This window comes from Pristiophorus japonicus, chromosome 3, assembly GCF_044704955.1.
Source record: "Pristiophorus japonicus isolate sPriJap1 chromosome 3, sPriJap1.hap1, whole genome shotgun sequence".
In the NCBI taxonomy this organism is placed as follows: Eukaryota; Metazoa; Chordata; class Chondrichthyes; family Pristiophoridae; genus Pristiophorus; species Pristiophorus japonicus.
In genome coordinates, this window is record NC_091979.1 from 276,900,334 (window position 1) to 276,919,137 (window position 18,804).

At 47.5% G+C, this 18,804-nt stretch overlaps 1 protein-coding gene across 1 annotated transcript in view; it reads right to left on the reverse strand.

Moving 5' to 3' along the window:
• Positions 1–1,550: 1,550 nt before the first annotated feature.
• The window catches only part of c3h10orf90 (chromosome 3 C10orf90 homolog), a 45,029-nt gene continuing 27,775 nt past the window's right edge, over positions 1,551–18,804 (reverse strand). Inside the window, exons 3-4 of the mRNA XM_070875019.1 lie at positions 3,851–3,950; positions 1,551–1,856 (exon numbers count right to left, since the gene is read on the reverse strand). Coding sequence (XP_070731120.1) covers positions 1,800–1,856; positions 3,851–3,950 — 157 coding nt within the window. The 3' untranslated portion in view covers positions 1,551–1,799. The remainder of the gene's footprint in view (positions 1,857–3,850; positions 3,951–18,804) is intronic.

Sequence of the window (18,804 nt, forward strand, 5' to 3'; positions counted from 1 at the left end):
ACAGTTTGCCTTGGAAGTGTAGAACCTCTTAAATTCAAAACATCCAACTAGGTGACTAAATTGTTGATTCTTTTTGATTAGTTGTGCAATTTTAAACTATCTAATCAGATGATTAGATTTTTACACATCTCCTGTCAGTTTATATTGTTACAGGGTATAGCGAATGAATTTGAGCCTTGCTTTGTGACCTATAGTTTGCTACACTAAGCCCTATTCAAAGAATATTCATTAATAATTATTGCATTACAAAACTGGTAAAAAGTAGCAGCAATGCTTCAATACATGAACTCAAATGTATATGATTTCAAAATGGTTTGGCCTTTTCAGAAAAGCTGCATGTATTTCTCAAAAAGATAAAGCATAGCAAAACTGTAAGATAATTGGTCCTTGGGTTGATACATGTGCATTGAGACCTATGTTCTTTTAGGAGGGTGGGTCTCCATATCTCGTGGCATTCCTCCTCCTTTACGTAGACTTGCTCTCAGGCCCTCTTGGGTTTGCTATGCTTCATAAATGTCACCATCCCTTCCTGACCACTGCTGGAGGGTGTGAGGCCAGCAGGGTATTCTGGTTGCGTCTCCGCATTCAACTGTTGTGGAAGATGAATCAGGATACCACAAAGATAATCACAAATTCTACAGGCCCAGTCTATTGCTTACTGTGCCTGTTCACTATGAAAGTGAGGCCTAGCCTCGCTAGCATGCAGGTGAGCACAGATTTCATTAAGTGCAAGATGGTGCAACCCTCTCCACAATAATCATATTCCTAAAACATTTATTTGACATATTCCAATCAGAATGAGTGATGTTTGGCCTCCGCCTGAAATGAAGTAAATGCTAAATAATTTGCAATTATTCCTGGAGGCTCACTCAACATGCCAAATCACGTCTGAGGATGAGTCAGTAGAACATAAGAACATAAGAAATCTGAGCAGGAATAGGCCACCTGGCCCCTCGAGCTTGCTCCACCATTTAATAAGATCATGGCTGACTCAGCTCCACTTCCCTGCCGGCTCCCCATAACCAGAGGTGGATCAATGAATGGGCCTATGGGGCCTGTGCCTTGGGTCCCAACTAAACATGGGGCAACTTCCATGGGTCGAGTGCAAATATGGGGCCCCTCAGTAATATTAAACAGTTTCATTTAAAAAAGAAAAGCTTAGATTTATATAGCACCTTTCACGACCACCGGACATCTCAAAGCACTTTACAGCCAATGAAGTACTTTTGGAGTGTAGTCACTATTGTAATGTAGGAAACTAAGCATAGTATATTGAGATATGATTTGCTTTTATATTAATGCAGTATGTAAACATTCTACGGGGCTATTTCTTCATGCATTTTATTACATATTTATGCTTTAATGGATCGGAGGACGGGGTTAGGGTTAGAGGGAAGGGGTGTGCACAGGGCCCCAAGAATTCTTAATCCGACTCTGAGGCGAACACAAGATAAGAAATAAGTTCAGGACTGTGACCCTAACCAACAAGAGCAGTAGATAGCCAGGATCCCTGGTTGAGCTGAATCCAATGGATAAAGATTAAATGAAATGCTTGAACTATTACATTTCTGATACAATTATAGCTATGTCGAATGTACAATGAACTCTCCTGCAAGTACATTATGATAATAATGAGCAATGTCGTCACAAAATATGAATCCCTATGCAAACACAGGAAAATGTAATTTAAAAACTAATGGTTTCAAACTTGAAGGGGTGGGTATTTGAGAAATTAGCATTTTAACAATTGCAATGGCTTCGATGGTAACATTTCTCCGGTAGCCTCAGGTAACAGTTCTTCATGATGATTCCTGCACACTCTCATTGTTTCTCTGCAGTATTTGGTCAAGTAATTTCTGGCAGGAAACAAAAAAACATGTTTTAACACCAGTAATATTTAGATGGGTGCTGACTAGCAGGTCTCTGTTGGTTACATAGAAACATAGAAACATAGAAAATAGGTGCAGGAGTAGGCCATTCGGCCCTTCTAGCCTGCACCGCCATTCAATGAGTTCATGGCTGAACATTCAACTTCAGTACCCCATTCCTGCTTTCTCGCCATACCCCTTGATCCCCCTAGCAGTAAGGACCTCATCTAACTCCTTTTTGAATATATTTAGTGAATTGGCCTCAACAACTTTCTGTGGTAGAGAATTCCACAGGTTCACCACTCTCTGGGTGAAGAAGTTCCTCCGCATCTCGGTCCTAAATGGCTTACCCCTTATCCTTAGACTGTGACCCCTGGTTCTGGACTTCCCCAACATTGGGAACATTCTTCCTGCATCTAACCTGTCTAACCCCGTCAGAATTTTATATGTTTCTATGAGGTCCCCTCTCATTCTTCTGAACTCCAGTGAATACAAGCCCAGTTGATCCAGTCTTTCTTGATAGGTCAGTCCCGCCATCCCGGGAATCAGTCTGGTGAACCTTCGCTGCACTCCCTCAATAGCAAGAATGTCCTTCCTCAGGTTAGGAGACCAAAACTGTACACAATACTCCAGGTGTGGCCTCACCAATGCCCTGTACAACTGTAGCAACACCTCCCTGCCCCTGTACTCAAATCCCCTTGCTATGAAGGCCAACATGCCATTTGCTTTCTTAACCGCCTGCTGCACCTGCATGCCAACCTTCAATGACTGATGTACCATGACACCCAGGTCTCTTTGCACCTCCCCTTTTCCTAATCTGTCACCATTCAGATAATAGTCTGTCTCTCTGTTTTTACCACCAAAGTGGATAACCTCACATTTATCCACATTATACTTCATCTGCCATGCATTTGCCCACTCACCTAACCTATCCAAGTCGCTCTGCAGCCTCACAGCATCCTCCTCGCAGCTCACACTGCCACCCAACTTAGTGTCATCCGCAAATTTGGAGATACTACATTTAATCCCCTCATCTAAATCATTAATGTACAGTGTAAACAGCTGGGGCCCCAGCACAGAACCTTGCGGTACCCCACTAGTCACTGCCTGCCATTCTGAAAAGTACCCATTTACTCCTACTCTTTGCTTCCTGTCTGACAACCAGTTCTCAATCCATGTCAGTACACTACCCCCAATCCCATGTGCTCTAACTTTGCACATCAATCTCTTGTGTGGGACCTTGTCGAACGCCTTCTGAAAGTCCAAATATACCACATCAACTGGTTCTCCCTTATCCACTCTACTGGAAACATCCTCAAAAAATTCCAGAAGATTTGTCAAGCATGATTTCCCTTTCACAAATCCATGCTGACTTGGACCTATCATGTCACCTCTTTCCAAATGCACTGCTATGACATCCTTAATAATTGATTCCATCATTTTACCCACTACCGATGTCAGGCTGACCGGTCTATAATTCCCTGTTTTCTCTCTCCCTCCTTTTTTAAAAAGTGGCGTTACATTGGCTACCCTCCACTCCATAGGAACTGATCCAGAGTCAATGGAATGTTGGAAAATGACTGTCAACGCATCCACTATTTCCAAGGCCACCTCCTTAAGTACTCTGGGATGCAGTCCATCAGGCCCTGGGGATTTATCGGCCTTCAATCCCATCAATTTCCCCAACACAATTTCCCGGCTAATAAGGATTTCCCTCAGTTCCTCCTCCTTACTAGACCCCCCGACCCCTTTTATAACCGGAAGGTTGTTCGTGTCCTCCTTCGTGAATACCGAACCAAAGTACTTGTTCAATTGGTCCGCCATTTCTTTGTTCCCCGTTATGACTTCCCCTGATTCTGACTGCAGGGGACCTACATTTGTCTTTACTAACCTTTTTCTCTTTACATATCTATAGAAACTTTTGCAATCCGTCTTAATGTTCCCTGCAAGCTTCTTCTCATACTCCATTTTCCCCGCCCTACCTTTTTGAAAAGCTCAGCACGCAATCGATTTGTTTGAGAAACAACTTTCTTCTTCTCTTCCTCCTTTTTCCTTTTCACCTCTGGCAGCATGTTATAAATTCTGTCACACAATTTTGAAATGAAAGCAGACATTAGAAGTTATCAGCCTTTATACATGTGTGTGTTGCAGAAAATTAATATGATGACCATCTTTTAAGTTTTACAGGGCAGGGAAGATCCCGTTTCCAGGCAAGGGGAGCAAGTAAATTGCTGAGATTCAGCGGTTCAGTTCATTTCAATTTGATTTAGTTTAGTTTCATTTGATTGAAAGTGACCTCAGTTTAATCAGGCCAATGTCATCATTGAACATTTTCTCTGCACCACTGTTACTATGATCTAAATGCCCCTAATTCAGTACATCGACTTTCCGAAAGGTAACTAACCCACTGCAAACCTGATGCCCAAACAGCTCAATTTGAGTTTTCCCAATCAAGCTCTCCCTTCAATGGGAGGAGGAGGGCTGTGGGGGTGGGAGGGGGAGAGGAGAGGCGAGGAGAAGGAGGGAGGAGAAGGGGGGGGAGGAGGAGAGGGGGGAGAGGGGGAAAAGGGGGGGAGAGGGGGAGAAAGGAGAGAGGATGGAGGGAGGGAAGGAGAGAGGAGGGAGGGAAGGAGAGAGGAGGGAGGGAGGGAAGGAGAGAGGGTGGGGGGGGAAGGGAAAGAAGGAGGCTGAACGGCCGGGCCCAAGACTTCGGGCTGGATTTACAGGTAGGTGGCGTCGGGTCTCGGGGGGGGGGGGCGGTCGCGGAGGTCCGGGGGGGGGGGGAGAATCGCGGAGGTCTGGGGGGAGAGCGGAGGTCGGGTCGCAGGGGCAGGGGGGTCAGGGGGAAGCAGAGGTCGAGTCGCGAAGTTCCGGGGGGGGGGTGGGGGGGAGGGAGAGTGCGGTTCCGGTCGGGTGGGAGGAGCCTTGTCCACGCAGCCCCAGTGAGGCCATTCGGCCAGGGCTAGGGGCTGTGTGCTTCGGGCCTCTCCCACATTTTTGGGCGCCTGGAGCTACTGCACATGCGCGCCCAGTGTAGCACGCATGTGCAGAGGTCCCGGCACTGTTTTCAGCGCAGGAACCTGGCTCCGCCCCCTACAGCTCGTGCTGCGCCGTGCCCTGCTCCAGAGGGCCTGCAGGGAGCCGGAGAATAGGCAAGTTTTTTTAAGGCGCACTTTCTGGCGCAAAAAACGGGCGTCCAGGTCCGGGCTGCGCCGTTTTAGGCGCGGCCCGAAACTTGGGCCCAATGTTTCTCCTCCTCTGGCAACAACCTTTACTTTAATTATATTCCCACTAACACTGTTTTCCTCTTTAACATCAGCTCCAATGATTTACCATTTGCTTTGCTCCTCTCCTTAACCATTCCCTTCAATAGTCTGCACATCTACATCTCACCAAAAATGTTGCCCTAGGCTCCAGCCCGCCCCACCAGCACCATCTACCCTGCACTGCAGGCCGCCCTACCCTGCACTGCAGGCCGCTCTACCCTGCACTCCAACTCGCCCTACCCTGCACTCCAACTCGCCCTACCCTGCACTCCAACTCGCCCTACCCTGCACTGCAGCCCGACCTGCTCGGTACACCAGCACTGCGTGTTCTCGCTGCCACTGTAAACTGTGCTCCCCTCTGTTGACATTAGCTACCTGCTTTCAGATCACAAAAAAAGCAGATGAATCTTTAGCTTGGATTTACTTGCCTACGCTGACTACGGATTGGCTGCACTCATAAGGGCCGAAATTCAGCACCGCTGGAAACTTGGCGCTCCTCTCGACTTTTTGGGGCCATTACTGCCAAACATTTCGGCGGTGACCCGATTCATATTCAACTCCAAAAGTGAAAAAATGGTTTCCAATGACAGGGAACGCTTCCAAAGTCCATTTTTCAACGGTGTGGCTGTCCTAATTGTGCAAGGCACCACCAGACTGGTTCAGGCAATGGAACCTCTGCTTGAGGATGCCTATGCACTGCTCGATGATGCACCTGGTGCCACTATGAGCGGCATTGTATGCATGCTCTGGTGCTGTCCTGGGGTTCTGCAGTAGAGTGAGCAGTCAAGTGGAGAGGGGATATCCCTTATCCCCAAGCAGCCAACTACAATCCTGATTTGGGCTTGTGAAGAGGGCTGGCACACTGGTCTGGCGCATAATGAAGGAATCATGGATGCTTCCTGGATACCTCGCATCGACAGCCATGATGCGACACTGGTGGTCACAGATGAGCTGCACATTGCGGTTCACAAAGATCTCGGGGTGATGCAGTGGCACCCTCAGCCCAACATGTGTGCAGTCTATGGCACCCTGCACCCTTGGGAAGCCTGCAATTCAGGTAAATCCAGCCTGCCACTCCATCTGTTTGTCCTTTGTCATGGGGAAGGAGATGTACTGCACCCTTCTCCTATAGAGTGCATCAGTGACCTGCCGGATGCACGGATATGCGCAGAATTGCGAGATGTTGCCAATGTCTGCAGTATCAGACTGGAAAGACCCCGTGGCATAAAAATTCAATGCAATGGTCACCTTGGTCTCTACAGTCCGGGCGATCCTCAGCATTGTGTGAGGCTGGAGATCTTCTCGCAGGACAGTGAAGAGCTCCCTGAGTACTTTTTTCCTAAATCTTAGCCTTCGCAGGCATTGCTCATCACTGAGCTGGAGGAAGGAGAACTGAGGTTTGTAGACCCTTTGAAGGTAGGGTCTCCTTCCTCCACCTCCCATGGCAGCTGGATGATGCCCATCTCCCTGGTCCACCTGATTGTCGGGCACCTCTGGTGGTTGTTGCTGGCAAAGCTCCTGGCCCATTATTTCGTGGGGTGGGGGGGGGGGGGTCAGCATACCTCACCCTCCTCCTGACACCTTCTCCCTCCTGGCCACCCTCTCTAGCTGCAGGTCTGTGCATATCTGCAGGCCTTTCTCTCTGTTGGGCAGCCATGGCTACTGCCTTCCTTGTCCGCTGCCTCTCTAGACATTGCTGATGGTGACGCCTTCTCCTGCGTGCCGCCCTGCGTTTGCCCAGGTGTACCAGGTGTTCCCCTGCCAACACTGATCCCATTCTTTTTGAGGCTGCACCCTGCCAAGCGGGCATCTGGAGCACAGAATGAGGTCTACAGGCTTCCACTAAAGACTGAGAGATGAAAGTCCTCAGAAGTCTCACAAAACCTCTGAACAACACTCAGCTTCAATGCAGCCAAAAAACAAAGTTAAACTTTCCTCCAAAAATCGCCCCCATCGCAGGAATAGTACGTTGACCTTGTCCAGCGGTGTTGCATTCCACGGCAAATTGGACCGACACCAAAACCTGGCAGGGTCACTGCTGAAAAAACACTCCCTTTTAACTGCTGAAAATGGGTGGCATGGCCGCCTAGCAGCGGCGCACACCGTTGCGATGTCACGGCGGCCCGAATCCCTTCACTTCTGATTCGACCCGCCGATTCCGGCGGACGTGCACACCGCTGGAACCCCTCCCCCGAGCTGAATATGGTTCGGAGGGGACAAAACACCCGAAAATGGCGGCTGATTGATTTTTCCGATTGGCCGCCAAAAACCCACATTAACAGTCCCTCCAGGAACATTGAATTTCGGCCCCATAGTCTTGTGCAGAAAAACTGTAATAAACATAATGTGACTGTAGCTGGTTAAAAATCAGATATTTTCCTGTATTGGCATGATAATCATTTTTAACAATAAGTTCAGATACATAATCAAACCAAGCTGAGTATTTAAAAAAAATTTTGATATGTCCTTACTATACAGTACAAATGCACACGAGGTCCATACTTGAGAGAAGGTCACTCTGTGACCAGTCCTTTATTAGCCAGCACTGAAGTGATGAAGGTGGGTGGAGCTTCCCCTTTTATACCTGAAAGTCCGGGTTAGCAGTGTCTCCCACAAGTTCACCATCTAGTGGTCAGTGTTCTCACGGTGTACAACGTAGGTTTATACATGGATTACAATGACAGTTGAATACATGATATCACCTCGCCCAGAAAGTCTTATTGGGATTACAGGTTAAGTCTCTCTGGTGGTTTACGTTCCCTTGTAGAGCGCCTGAGTTGGGGCTCCGGTTGTTGGGCGCTGGCCTGAGTGTCTGCTGTTTGCGGTGCCTCAGGCCTGTCTGGGCTGCCCACAGTGACTGGGCTCTCCTCCACTTGGTTCCGGTGTTCGGTCACCTATGGTGGAGTGAACTCTATATCGTGTTCTTCCTCTGCTTCTTCTATGGGGTTGCTGAACCTCCTTTTTGTTTGATCCACGTGTTTGCGGCAGATTTGTCCATTGGTAAGTTTAACTACCAGAATCCTGTTCCCCTCTTTGGCAATCATGGTGCCTGTGAGCCATTTGGGCCCTGCAGCGTAGTTGAGGACAAAGACAGGGTCATTGACATCAATACATCGCGCCCTCGCATTCCCGTCATGGTAGTCACATTGTGACCGGCGCCTGCTCTCAACAATTTCTTTCATGGTGGGGTGTATAAGGGATAACCTGCTTTTGAGCATCCTTTTCATTAGCAGCTCTGCGGGTGGGACCCCTGTGAGCGAGTGAGGTTGGGATCTATTGGCCAACGGGAGGCGTGATAAGCGGCTTTGTAGGGAACCCCCTTGGATTCTGAGCATCCCCTGTTTGATTATCTGCACTGCTCGTTCCACCTGGCCGTTTGAGGCCGGCTTGAACGGTGCCGTTCTGACATGGTTGATATCATTTCCAGCCATGAAGTCCTGGAATTCAATGCTTGTAAAGCATGGGCCATTGTCACTAACCAAGACGTCCGGTAGACAATGGGCACCGAACATTGCCCGTAGACTTTCTACTGTGGCAGAGGATGTGCTTGAATTGAGAATGTCACATTCGATCCATTTAGAGTAGGCGTCTACTACAACCAAAAACATTTTTCCCATGAAAGAACTTGCGTAGTCCATATGGATGCATGACCATGGTTTGGTGGGCCAGGACCAGGGGCTAAGGGGGGCTTCCCTGGGCACATTGCCCAGCTGGGCACACGTGTTGCACCTGCAAACACAAAATTCCAGGTCTGCATCTATCCCTGGCCACCAAACATGTGACCTGGCAATTGCCTTCATCATGACAATGCCCGGATGCTCATTGTGGTGTTCTCGGATGAACGCCTCTCTGCCCATCTGGGGCATGACTACTCGGTTTCCCCATAGTAGGCAATCGACCTGAATCAAGAGTTCATCCTTGCGCCTGTGAAATGGTTTAAATTCCTCAGGGCATACCATGTACGTGGCTGCCCAGTCCCCATTCAGGACACATTTCTTGACTAAAGACAGTAGCGGGTCTCTATTTGTCCAGACTTTGGTCTGACGGGCTGTCACGTGTGAGCCTTCGCTTTCGAAAGTTTCAACAGCCATGACCATCTCAGCAGCATGCTCGGTTGCCCTCTAGGTGGTGGTTAGTGGGAGTCTGCTGAGTGCATCGGCGCAGTTTTTGGTGCCCGGTATGTGCAGAATTGTATAGTCATAGGTGGCTAACGTGAGTGCCCACCTCTGTATGCGGGCCGACGCTTTTGCATTTATGGCCTTGTTGTCGGCCAAAAGGGATGTTAGGGGTTTGTGATCTGTCTCCAGTTCAAATTTCCTGCCAAACAGGTACTGGTGAATTTTTTTTTGCTGCATATACACATGCAAGCGCTTCCTTTTCTACCATCCTGTAGCCCCTTTCTGCCTGAGACAGACTTCTGGAGGCATAAGCTACCGGCTGTAACTGACCCTTGGCATTAACATGCTGCAACACACACCCGGCCCCATAGGACGATGCCTCGCACGTTAAAACAAGTTTCTTACATGGGTCATATAGCGTTAACAGATTGTTGGAGCATAACAAATTGCGTGCTCTATCAAAAGCCCTTTCCTGGCTGTCCTCCCAGACCCATTCGCGACCTTTGCTTGGAGCACATGTAGCGGCTCTAACAGCGTGCTCAATTTGGGAAGAAAGTTACCAAAATAGTTCAGGAGCCCCAGGAATGAACGCAGCTCTGTCATACGGGATCTGGGTGCTCTCTGGATCGCTTCAGTTTTGGACGCAGTAGGTCTGATTCCGTCTGCTGCTACCCTGATCCCCAGGAATTCTACCTCTGGAGCTAGGAAGACGCACTTCGCCTTTTTCAGTCGCAGACCTACCCGGTCCAATCTGCGTAGCACCTCCTCCAGGTTGTGGAGGTGTTCTTCAGTATCGGAACCCGTGATGAGGATGTCGTCTTGAAAAACCAACATCCTTGGAATCGACTTGAGGAGACTTTCCATGTTTCGTTGAAAGATCGCGGCAGCCAAGCGAATCCCGAACGGACATCTGTTGTACTCCTTGTATGTCATGATGGTGGTCAGCTTCTTCGACTCACTCACCAGCTCCTGGGTCATGTGAGCTGAGGTCAGGTCCAATTTTGAAAAAGGTTTGCCACCGGATAGAGTCGCAAAGAGGTCCTCTGCTCTCGGTAGCAGGTACTGGTCTTGAAGTGACACCCGATTGATGGTGGCCTTGTAATCACCACATATCCTGACCGACCCATCCGCCTTGAGCACTGGCGCAATTGGGCTCGCCCTGTCACTGAATTCAACTGGCGAGATGATGCCTTCCCTCAGCAGGCGGTCCAATTCGTCTTCTATCTTTTCCCGCATCACGTACGACACCGCTCTGGCCTTGTGGTGTACTGGCCTGGCGCCCGGTTTTATGTGGATCATTACCTTGGTCCCCATGAAAGTGCCGATGCCGGGTTGAAATAGTGAGTCAAATTTGTCCAGGACCTGTGAGTATGATGTTCGTTCCACTGAAGAAATTGCATTAACATCGCCACATTTCCAGTTCATGACAGCAAGCCAACTCCTCCCCAGCAGTGTGGGACCGTCCCCTGGGACAATCCAGAGTGGCAACCTGTTCACCGAATCTTTGTGGGTCACGACTACCGTGGCACTGCCTAGCACCTAGCACATGAACGCGCCGAACTTCAGCTTCCAGCGATTTCCCCCAGTGTCCATTTGGCCTCGTAGGGCTTACATCAGGCCCGTCCTCCTCGTACATCAACCTGGCTGCAGGCTTCCTGCACATACGCGCCAAGTGACCGCTGACATTGCAATTTCTGCAGGTATATTGCTGATACCTGCAAGCTCTAGCTGTGTGTTTACCTCCACACTGCCAACATGAGCTGTTGTTGGAAACAAAATGTCCATTACCAGTCGATCATCTCTGACTGTCTCTGTAACTGTCCCTAAACGCACCATTGACAGATGTTGATGGCCCCATTACTGGCCGCACTGTCCCTTGCGATGGCATGAATCGCCGTTCAGCTATCCATTTTCTCTGTTGAATTCCCCCTTTGGGTTCGACTACATGCTGGGGCATGTCCGATTGCCCCTGTCTGCCTGGAGAACTGTGTGCCATGTTAACAATGTTGACTCCCTGTCAATTTGCTGCATTTAAACCAAGATTTTTGTCAAACATCATTCTGGTCTCTTCCTCCCCTGAGATAAATGTCTGGGCCATCAAAGTCGCCATTTCCAGGGTCAATTCTTTGGTCTCAATCAGTTTCCTGAAAACTCCAGCGTGCCCGATGCCCTCAATAAAAATGTCTCGCAGCATCTTCGCTCTGCAGGTATCTGGGAACTTATAGGCTCGCCAGTCGCCGGAGGTCTGCCACAAAGTCTGGAACGCTTTGCCCTTCTCGCCGCCGGTGCGTGTAAAACCGGTGTCTCACCATGTGCATGCTGCTCGCCGGTTTAAAGTGTTTCCCGATCAACTTACTGAGCTCTTCAAAAGTCTTGTCCGCCGGCTTCTCTGGCACTAGAAGGTCCTTCATCAGGGAGTACGTCATGGATCCACAAACCGTCAGGAGATGAGCCCTGCATTTGTCGGCCGAATCCTGTCCCAACTATTCCTTAGTGACGAAACTTTGCTGTAGTCTCTCAATAAAATCGTCACAATCATCACCAACACAGTACCTCTCGTCTTTGCTGCTAGTGGCCATGCTCGCGTGGTTTAAATCCCAGTTTCTCGTCGCCAATGATATGTCCTTACTATATAGTATAAATGCACACGAGGCCCATACTTGAGAGAAGGTCACTCTGTGACCAGTCTTTTATTAGCCAGCACTGAAGTGATGAAGGTGGGTGGAGCTTCCCCTTTTATACCTGAAAGTCCAGTTTCGGAGTGTCTCCCACAAGTTCACCACCTAGTGGTCAGTGTTCTCACGGTGTACAACTTAGGTCAGTTTATACATGGATTGCAATGACATTTGAATGCATGACAAATGTAAAGAAATATTACTGCTACAGCCATTCCAGGCAAAGCTCTACATCGCAGCAGCTCAATGTGTTGCTTGAAATAAAAAGTGCACATGTCCATTACCCAATAACAGTCACCACGATGACAACCATATATGACAGGCATTTATATTGAAAATTACTTCAGCTTATTGAAATGTTTATAGAAATAAAGGGCCCAAGTTTCCGCCTCAGTTGCTACTGATTTTTTGGAGCAACTGGTGCAGAATGGAATATCTTAGAAATTCAAATTCTCGACATTTAGTTTGCTCCAGTTCTAGTCAGTTGGAACAATTTCACTTTGGAACAGAATTTTTTTTTCAAAAGGGGGCGTGTCCGGCCACTTACGCCTGTTTTCAAAGTTTCGGCAGTGAAAACTTACTCCAAACTAACTTAGAATGGAGTAAGTGAAGATTTTTGTACGCTCGAAAAAACCTTGTCTACACTTTAGAAAATCAGGCGTAGGTTACAAATCAGGCAAAGGGAATGAGCGGGGGGGGGGTTTAAAGGGAAGTTTACAAACATTAAACACTTCAGTTTTACAAATAAAGAGCCATCATCAATAATAAATGATAAAAACATCAATAAATCAACCAATAAATCAATCAAAAAAATGAATAAGAAATAATTTTTTTTTAAATCAATAAATAAAACATTTTCTACTTACCGACTGCAGCACCGGGAGCCCTCCAACAGCGTGCTGGGATGCCCCCCGCAGTGTGTCTCTGTCAGTGTCTCTATCTCTCTGTCTGTCTGTGTGTGTCTCTCACTCTCTGTCTGTCAGTGTCTGTGTTTCTGACATGAGGTGAGGGGGAGGAGGGGGGTAGAGGGAGAGAGTGGGGGGCAGGGGGGGGGAGGGGGGAGAAGGGGGAGCGGGGGAGAAGGGGAGGGGGAGAAGGGAGGTGTGGAGAAGGGGGGGAGGAGGAGAAGGGGAAGGGGGGAGAAGGGGAAGAGAAGAGGAAGGGGAAGGGGGAGAAGAGGAAGGGGAAGGGGGGGAGAAGGGGAAGGGGAAGGGGGGAGAAGGGGAAGGGGAAGGGGGGAGAAGGAGAAGGGGAAAGGGGGGAGGAGGAGAAGGGGAAAGGGGAGAGAGGAGAAGGGGGGAAAGGAGAAGGGGGGAAAGGAGAAGGGGAGGAAGGGGGGGAGGCTGAATGGGGGGAGGCTGAACGGGCCGGGCCCGGCGGCCGGGCCCAAGACTTCGGGCAGGGCCCATCCCCAGCACCAGATTTACAGGTAGGTGGCGTTGGGTTGGGTCGGGTCAGGTCCGGGGTCGGGAGCGCGGGTCGGGTCGGGGTCGGGTCGGGGCCGGTCCGGGTGTGGGGGGGCGGTCGGGAGCACGGGTCGGGTCGGGGCCGGGAGGCGGCGGGAGGAGGGAGGTCGGTTCTTGTCGGGTGTGGGGGGAGGGAGGTCAGGTTGGGTCGGGTCCGGTCCGAGTGGTGGGAGGGAGGTCGGTTCAGTTCGGGTCGGGGGGCGGGGGGGAAGCGCGGGTCCGGTCCGGGGGCAGGGGAGCGGGAGTCGAGTCGGATCAGGAGGAAGCAGGAGCTAGGTGTGGGAGGAGCCTTATTCACGCAGCCCCAGTGAGGCCATTCGGCCAGGGCTAGGGGCTGCGTGCTTCGGGCCCCTCCCACACAGTTTTGGGCGCCTGGAGCTACTGCACTGTTTTCAGCGCAGGGACCTAGCTCCACCCCCCACAGCTCATGCTGCGCCACGCCGAGGGCCAGAGGACCAGCAGAGAGCCAGAGAATCTGGAAGTTTTTTTTAGGCGCACTTTGTGGCGCGAAAAATGGGTGTCCAGGCCGAAACTTGGGCCCAAAGAATCTCAGAAACTGAATGGAAGCTAGATTAGTAACATTCCATGATTTGGCCTGAAACAAAGAAACACTGACATTTCAACCCTGCCATCATTACCTACTTCACAAAAACATTGAAACTACCTCTCTGCCATATATAATACGACGAAGGCTACACTTGTCCACATTGATCCTGAACAGCACACCCACTAAAGGGACCTTCAAGACTGTAGCTAGGCAACTTCCACCAGGTGCCCTGCATGTCTTGTGAGCAGCCAATGTGACAGGCAATGCACCTCTGGCATAGAATAAATGCGAACACACCGCCTGTACCCATTGTACCCATAGGCGCAATCAAATTTCTAAGCCATCCAGTTAGCCAACTCCTGGAAATATTTTGACATATACCCTTTTGTACTCTATGAGGGTATTCTCTTACACCTCTTTATTGGGTGTACAGTAACTAGATTGGGAGGCAGGTAATTAAAATAGAATATTGGTAAGAATAAAAGTGTTCTTTTAAAAATACAAAAAATGATTCTGAGGCACGGATTATGGAGCTGTTTGCTTACAGTGATATACAGTGATATGTCCTCCGTTTCAATTGCTTGCCAAAATAATTGAACATTTAACATATAACCTAAAACTACATTTTCTTCTTTTTTGCCCTTAACTGGGCATTTTTGTAAATGTAAATTATTCATTTAAAATGGTTTTTTGATTGATATAGGAAATAATGGTTACTTTGGATTGATTACAAGTTAGTAATTTCATCAAAAGGTTTAAGTAATGGCACAAATCATAAAATTGGAGTTAGCGTGGCTTAAAGCCATCGTAATGAAAACCAAGATTAAATTACAGCCCTGGAAATCATTCCCTGGAGCGATCATCATCCATAACGCCTGCTGCCTCAGTTCTATGTGATGTTCTATTTTCTTGTAATGCGACAAACCCATCTTCTGCTTATTCTCTCCTCTTCTTTCTGGTCTCCTTGGACCAAACATCAGCTGCGGCCTAGATCCTGGGTAGGTGATATGCTTCCCAGGTCCTTGCCAATACTGCAAAATTGGCCAATAAGAGGAATGCAAGAATGATTGATTTTCCCTCCCCAAAATAGGAAGGACCTGCCCTCCATTCAGTGGCTCCACATGATGACATAGCTGAAATTAATAACTAAACAGAGTGGAGGTTTGTGGGGGGAGCACATATCATCACAAAATGCCAGGCTGCATCAATGCTCCAAGATGTTGCAGCACCAGGTTGCCACATGTGGACATTTACTCTGCTTTCGCCCAGATTTTGTATTGGCATTAAATGTCAATAAAGCAGCCAAGTGTTTGGGATTGATGTCATTAATGCAACACGGAATTCATAATGACGGTTTAATTGTGGCAAAATAGATCGACCAAAAAATAATCCGTAGTTCATTTATGGAAACCCTCAAGAATGTATATATATCATTTAATATTAATGAAGCACATGGAAAAAAGAATCTGCATTCCTTGGAGGAATCAATGGGCTAGATTTTAAACGGCAGACATGGAATGGGTAGGCAGAGTGTGGAGCACTTTCCCCTTCTTGCTGCAGGTGGCTTGGTCGATTTCGAAGGCCGGGCCTCCAGTGAGCTGCACAACCAAAATAGTTGTAAACTTTGGGCTGATGCAATATTGGATGGCCTGGCTCCTGCTTCTCCTGGCCCACAAAAATAATTTTTCACTTACTTTTTTGGCACCTCTTCTTTTTCACCGCCTGGTACAATTGAGTGGCGCATGCTCATTGTACAATCCACCCAGCTGTCCCTCAAGATTACACCGGTGTCCTATGTACATCATAGGACTTCAATTTGCATACAGTCATGGGGCTCATGCCTGATTCAGGCTGGCACCTGGGCCACCCAGTGGAAGGAGCGGGAACAGGGCAGGTTCACCACAGTTATTTTAACTTTGCAACCATCCCATTTCTGCTGGGTGGGGAGCAGCAAAATCGGCCCTGATGTTTCACCTTTCAAATTGTAAACCTTATTCTTTTCAAGCATCAGTTATCAAAAAATATTCAGTACATGCCAACATAAATTTATTGGGCTGGTTTTGTGGTCAGCGAAGGAATGGTGCTCGCTGTTTACCTCGCTGACAGTTGCCCATAAAGGTTTCTTTGGCTTTAGAGTGGAGACTTGCTCCAATCTGGCATCTGATCCAATAGGATGCCCTCTACTGGACATCTATGGCATCTGTGAACAGGTAAAACCACTGCAGGGCTCTTCAACCAATCAGATTGAAGAATCCTCAATGAGACTCACAGAGTCTAAACCAGGAAATATTAAGTAGGAAGTATAAATTAGAGTTAAATTACGTACCAGAAGTAAAATTCTCAGAGTAACTAGAAAAAGGTGGAAATTCAACAGAAGCGGGTTCTACCCTAATATCCTAGCCCCTGCCCAGACTGTCTTAATTTCACACCCATGGGCTAGAGTTTTTAGGCTCAGGACTTTACCTGTGGCTCATCAAAGTTGAGGATAAGTCAGTAGAATAACAGGTTCAGCTATTTGTCTTAGCATTTGATTGTTGGCAATGGTGTAGTGTTACACTGATGTTATGTAATTTATCTGTAAAATGTTATACCCAGGAGCATGCATTTCACTGCTGGAATATCAATTGCTGAAGGGTGCCAAGGCTGTGCGAAGGCAGGAGCCGCAGTTCTATCAATATAAATCTCAGTCCATCATTTAATTCATTTGTACCCAAGGCACTTTCCTATCAAATGTTAGTATAATTTCTCAAGATTGTACTTTTATTTGATAATTCAAAGGTGTCTCTACTTTAATGCAGGTTCAATCCTCTGATTTTTTTTTTTACATATGTTTGATTGTCGATAACAATAGTGTTTAGTTTACATGTTGATATTGCCAATGGATATTAGTGGACTAGTGGTTAAAATGGTTGTATGAAATTCCATTGTTTCTATTTTAATGGAGGCATTAACCTGTTTACTTTAAAGATTTATTAGAATTAAGTGTTCACACACTAATATTTGCTCAGCATAACTTCAATACTTTTATATTGTTCTTCTGTGATATTACTACCTTAGCTATCAGCTATAATAGTCATTACTCTGCTAATACAGGTAATACTAAAGATTTTGCAAAAATGTACATTATAATATGTTCAAGATTTAGGAATATTGTAAAGTATTAGAAAATGCTCTTCTTATATCCCTGTATAGAATCTGCACATATCATTTTCATCTCTCTCCTTCACAACATAGAGTTGAATATTAAACTGAAAAATAGAAAACTAGTAAAGCAATATTAATATAATAACACTTTATTACTTCATCACACTCAATTAGGTCGAACACAATTGTGCTTTGGCTGCACTAATTCTCATTTCCTCCATAATCAGTTCCAGCACCAATGAACTCCTCAGATAGATTTATATCATTAGAAACTCAACAAAAAGACAGTCCAGCCCTATTTCTCTGACATTGCAGAGGATGAAATTCAGCACAGAATAAGCTTGGGACTGCACCAAATGCAGGAGCAGTTTATGCTTTTTTTTTTCTGCAGCCTGTTAAGAGGATCACAAAATTCCATCCTTGAACAGATAGCAGCTTTGTAGATAGATGAAGTTGTTAATGTAAGCCTAAGTTTTCTTAAGCATTTTAGTGAAGATATTCCTTTGTTATGCACCTAGTGAATACTCAATTCCCCGATGCAAAGCAAAAAAAGAAGTAGAGACCCATGATGCCAGGTCTCCACTCCCTTTGTGTTGCCTGGAGGTAGCCAGGAATTCACCCAGGGCAGAGATGGAATGCTTGGTCATTCTAATCTGATGCAAATGAGATGGGAGGGACTTAAATGCACCTCTTGCTCTATTTTCCAGAAGAACAACTATCAGAAGTAACTATTAGCCCAGCACCCAGCCCAGCTCAGATTGAAATTGTTAAGCATCGAATAACGCCACAAGGCTAAATACAGTGAGCTAGTTCAGGCACGACCTTACTCCAATTTATTTATTCGCAAAGTGAGGATTCCACATGGTTGCCAACATTATATACCCGGCTTGCACGTGTCTGCCAGTGACCATTAGGACTCCGACAGTCGCGCCCTCCGGTGGCAGGTAAAACCCAGTTAACATACATAACATCATTCCTCCCAAAGTCCTTGGTACAGGTTGTATTTACAAGTTGAGATGGTCCGGGGCCTTCCGCTCCCTGGTTGATCTTCTCAGTTCGAACCCAAGCTTGGGTGAGTTAGTAGGACCATTGCTGCATTGCAGAGCAGTCGGTCTGACAGGATTGTTGGGAATGGTAGGTTTATCTTCCATTCAAGGGTCAACTGATGGTTGGATGTGTGTTGTTTGGTTGATGATGATGTCATCTTCAATTTGTTCTGGGTTGTCTGTGAATCGCAGTTTGGTTTGGTCGATGTGCCTCTTGCACGTTTGGCCATTTAACGGTTTGACAACAAACACCCTGTTCCCCTCCTTGGCCAGCAACCCACTTTGGACCATGACCATAATTCAGGACAAACACAGGGTCGTGAACAACAATGTCATGTGATAAGGCCACGCGATCGTTGTACCATTGCTGCCGTTGCCTTCTGGTTTCGACATGATCTTTGAGATCCAGATGTACAAGGGAGAGTCTGGTTTTTGAGGCCTCTCTTCATTAACAGCTCGGCAGGCGGGACCCTGGTGAGCGAGTGGGGTCACGTCCGGTAACTGAGCAGAATGCGGGACAAGCGGGTCTGTAGGGAGCTGTGAGTCAGGCGTTTTAGGCTCTGCTTAATGTTTTGGACAGCCCACTCCACTTGACCGTTAGATGTGGGTTTGAAAGGGGCAGACCTGACATGCTTGATGCCATTATGGGTCATAAACTCGTGGAATGCCGAACT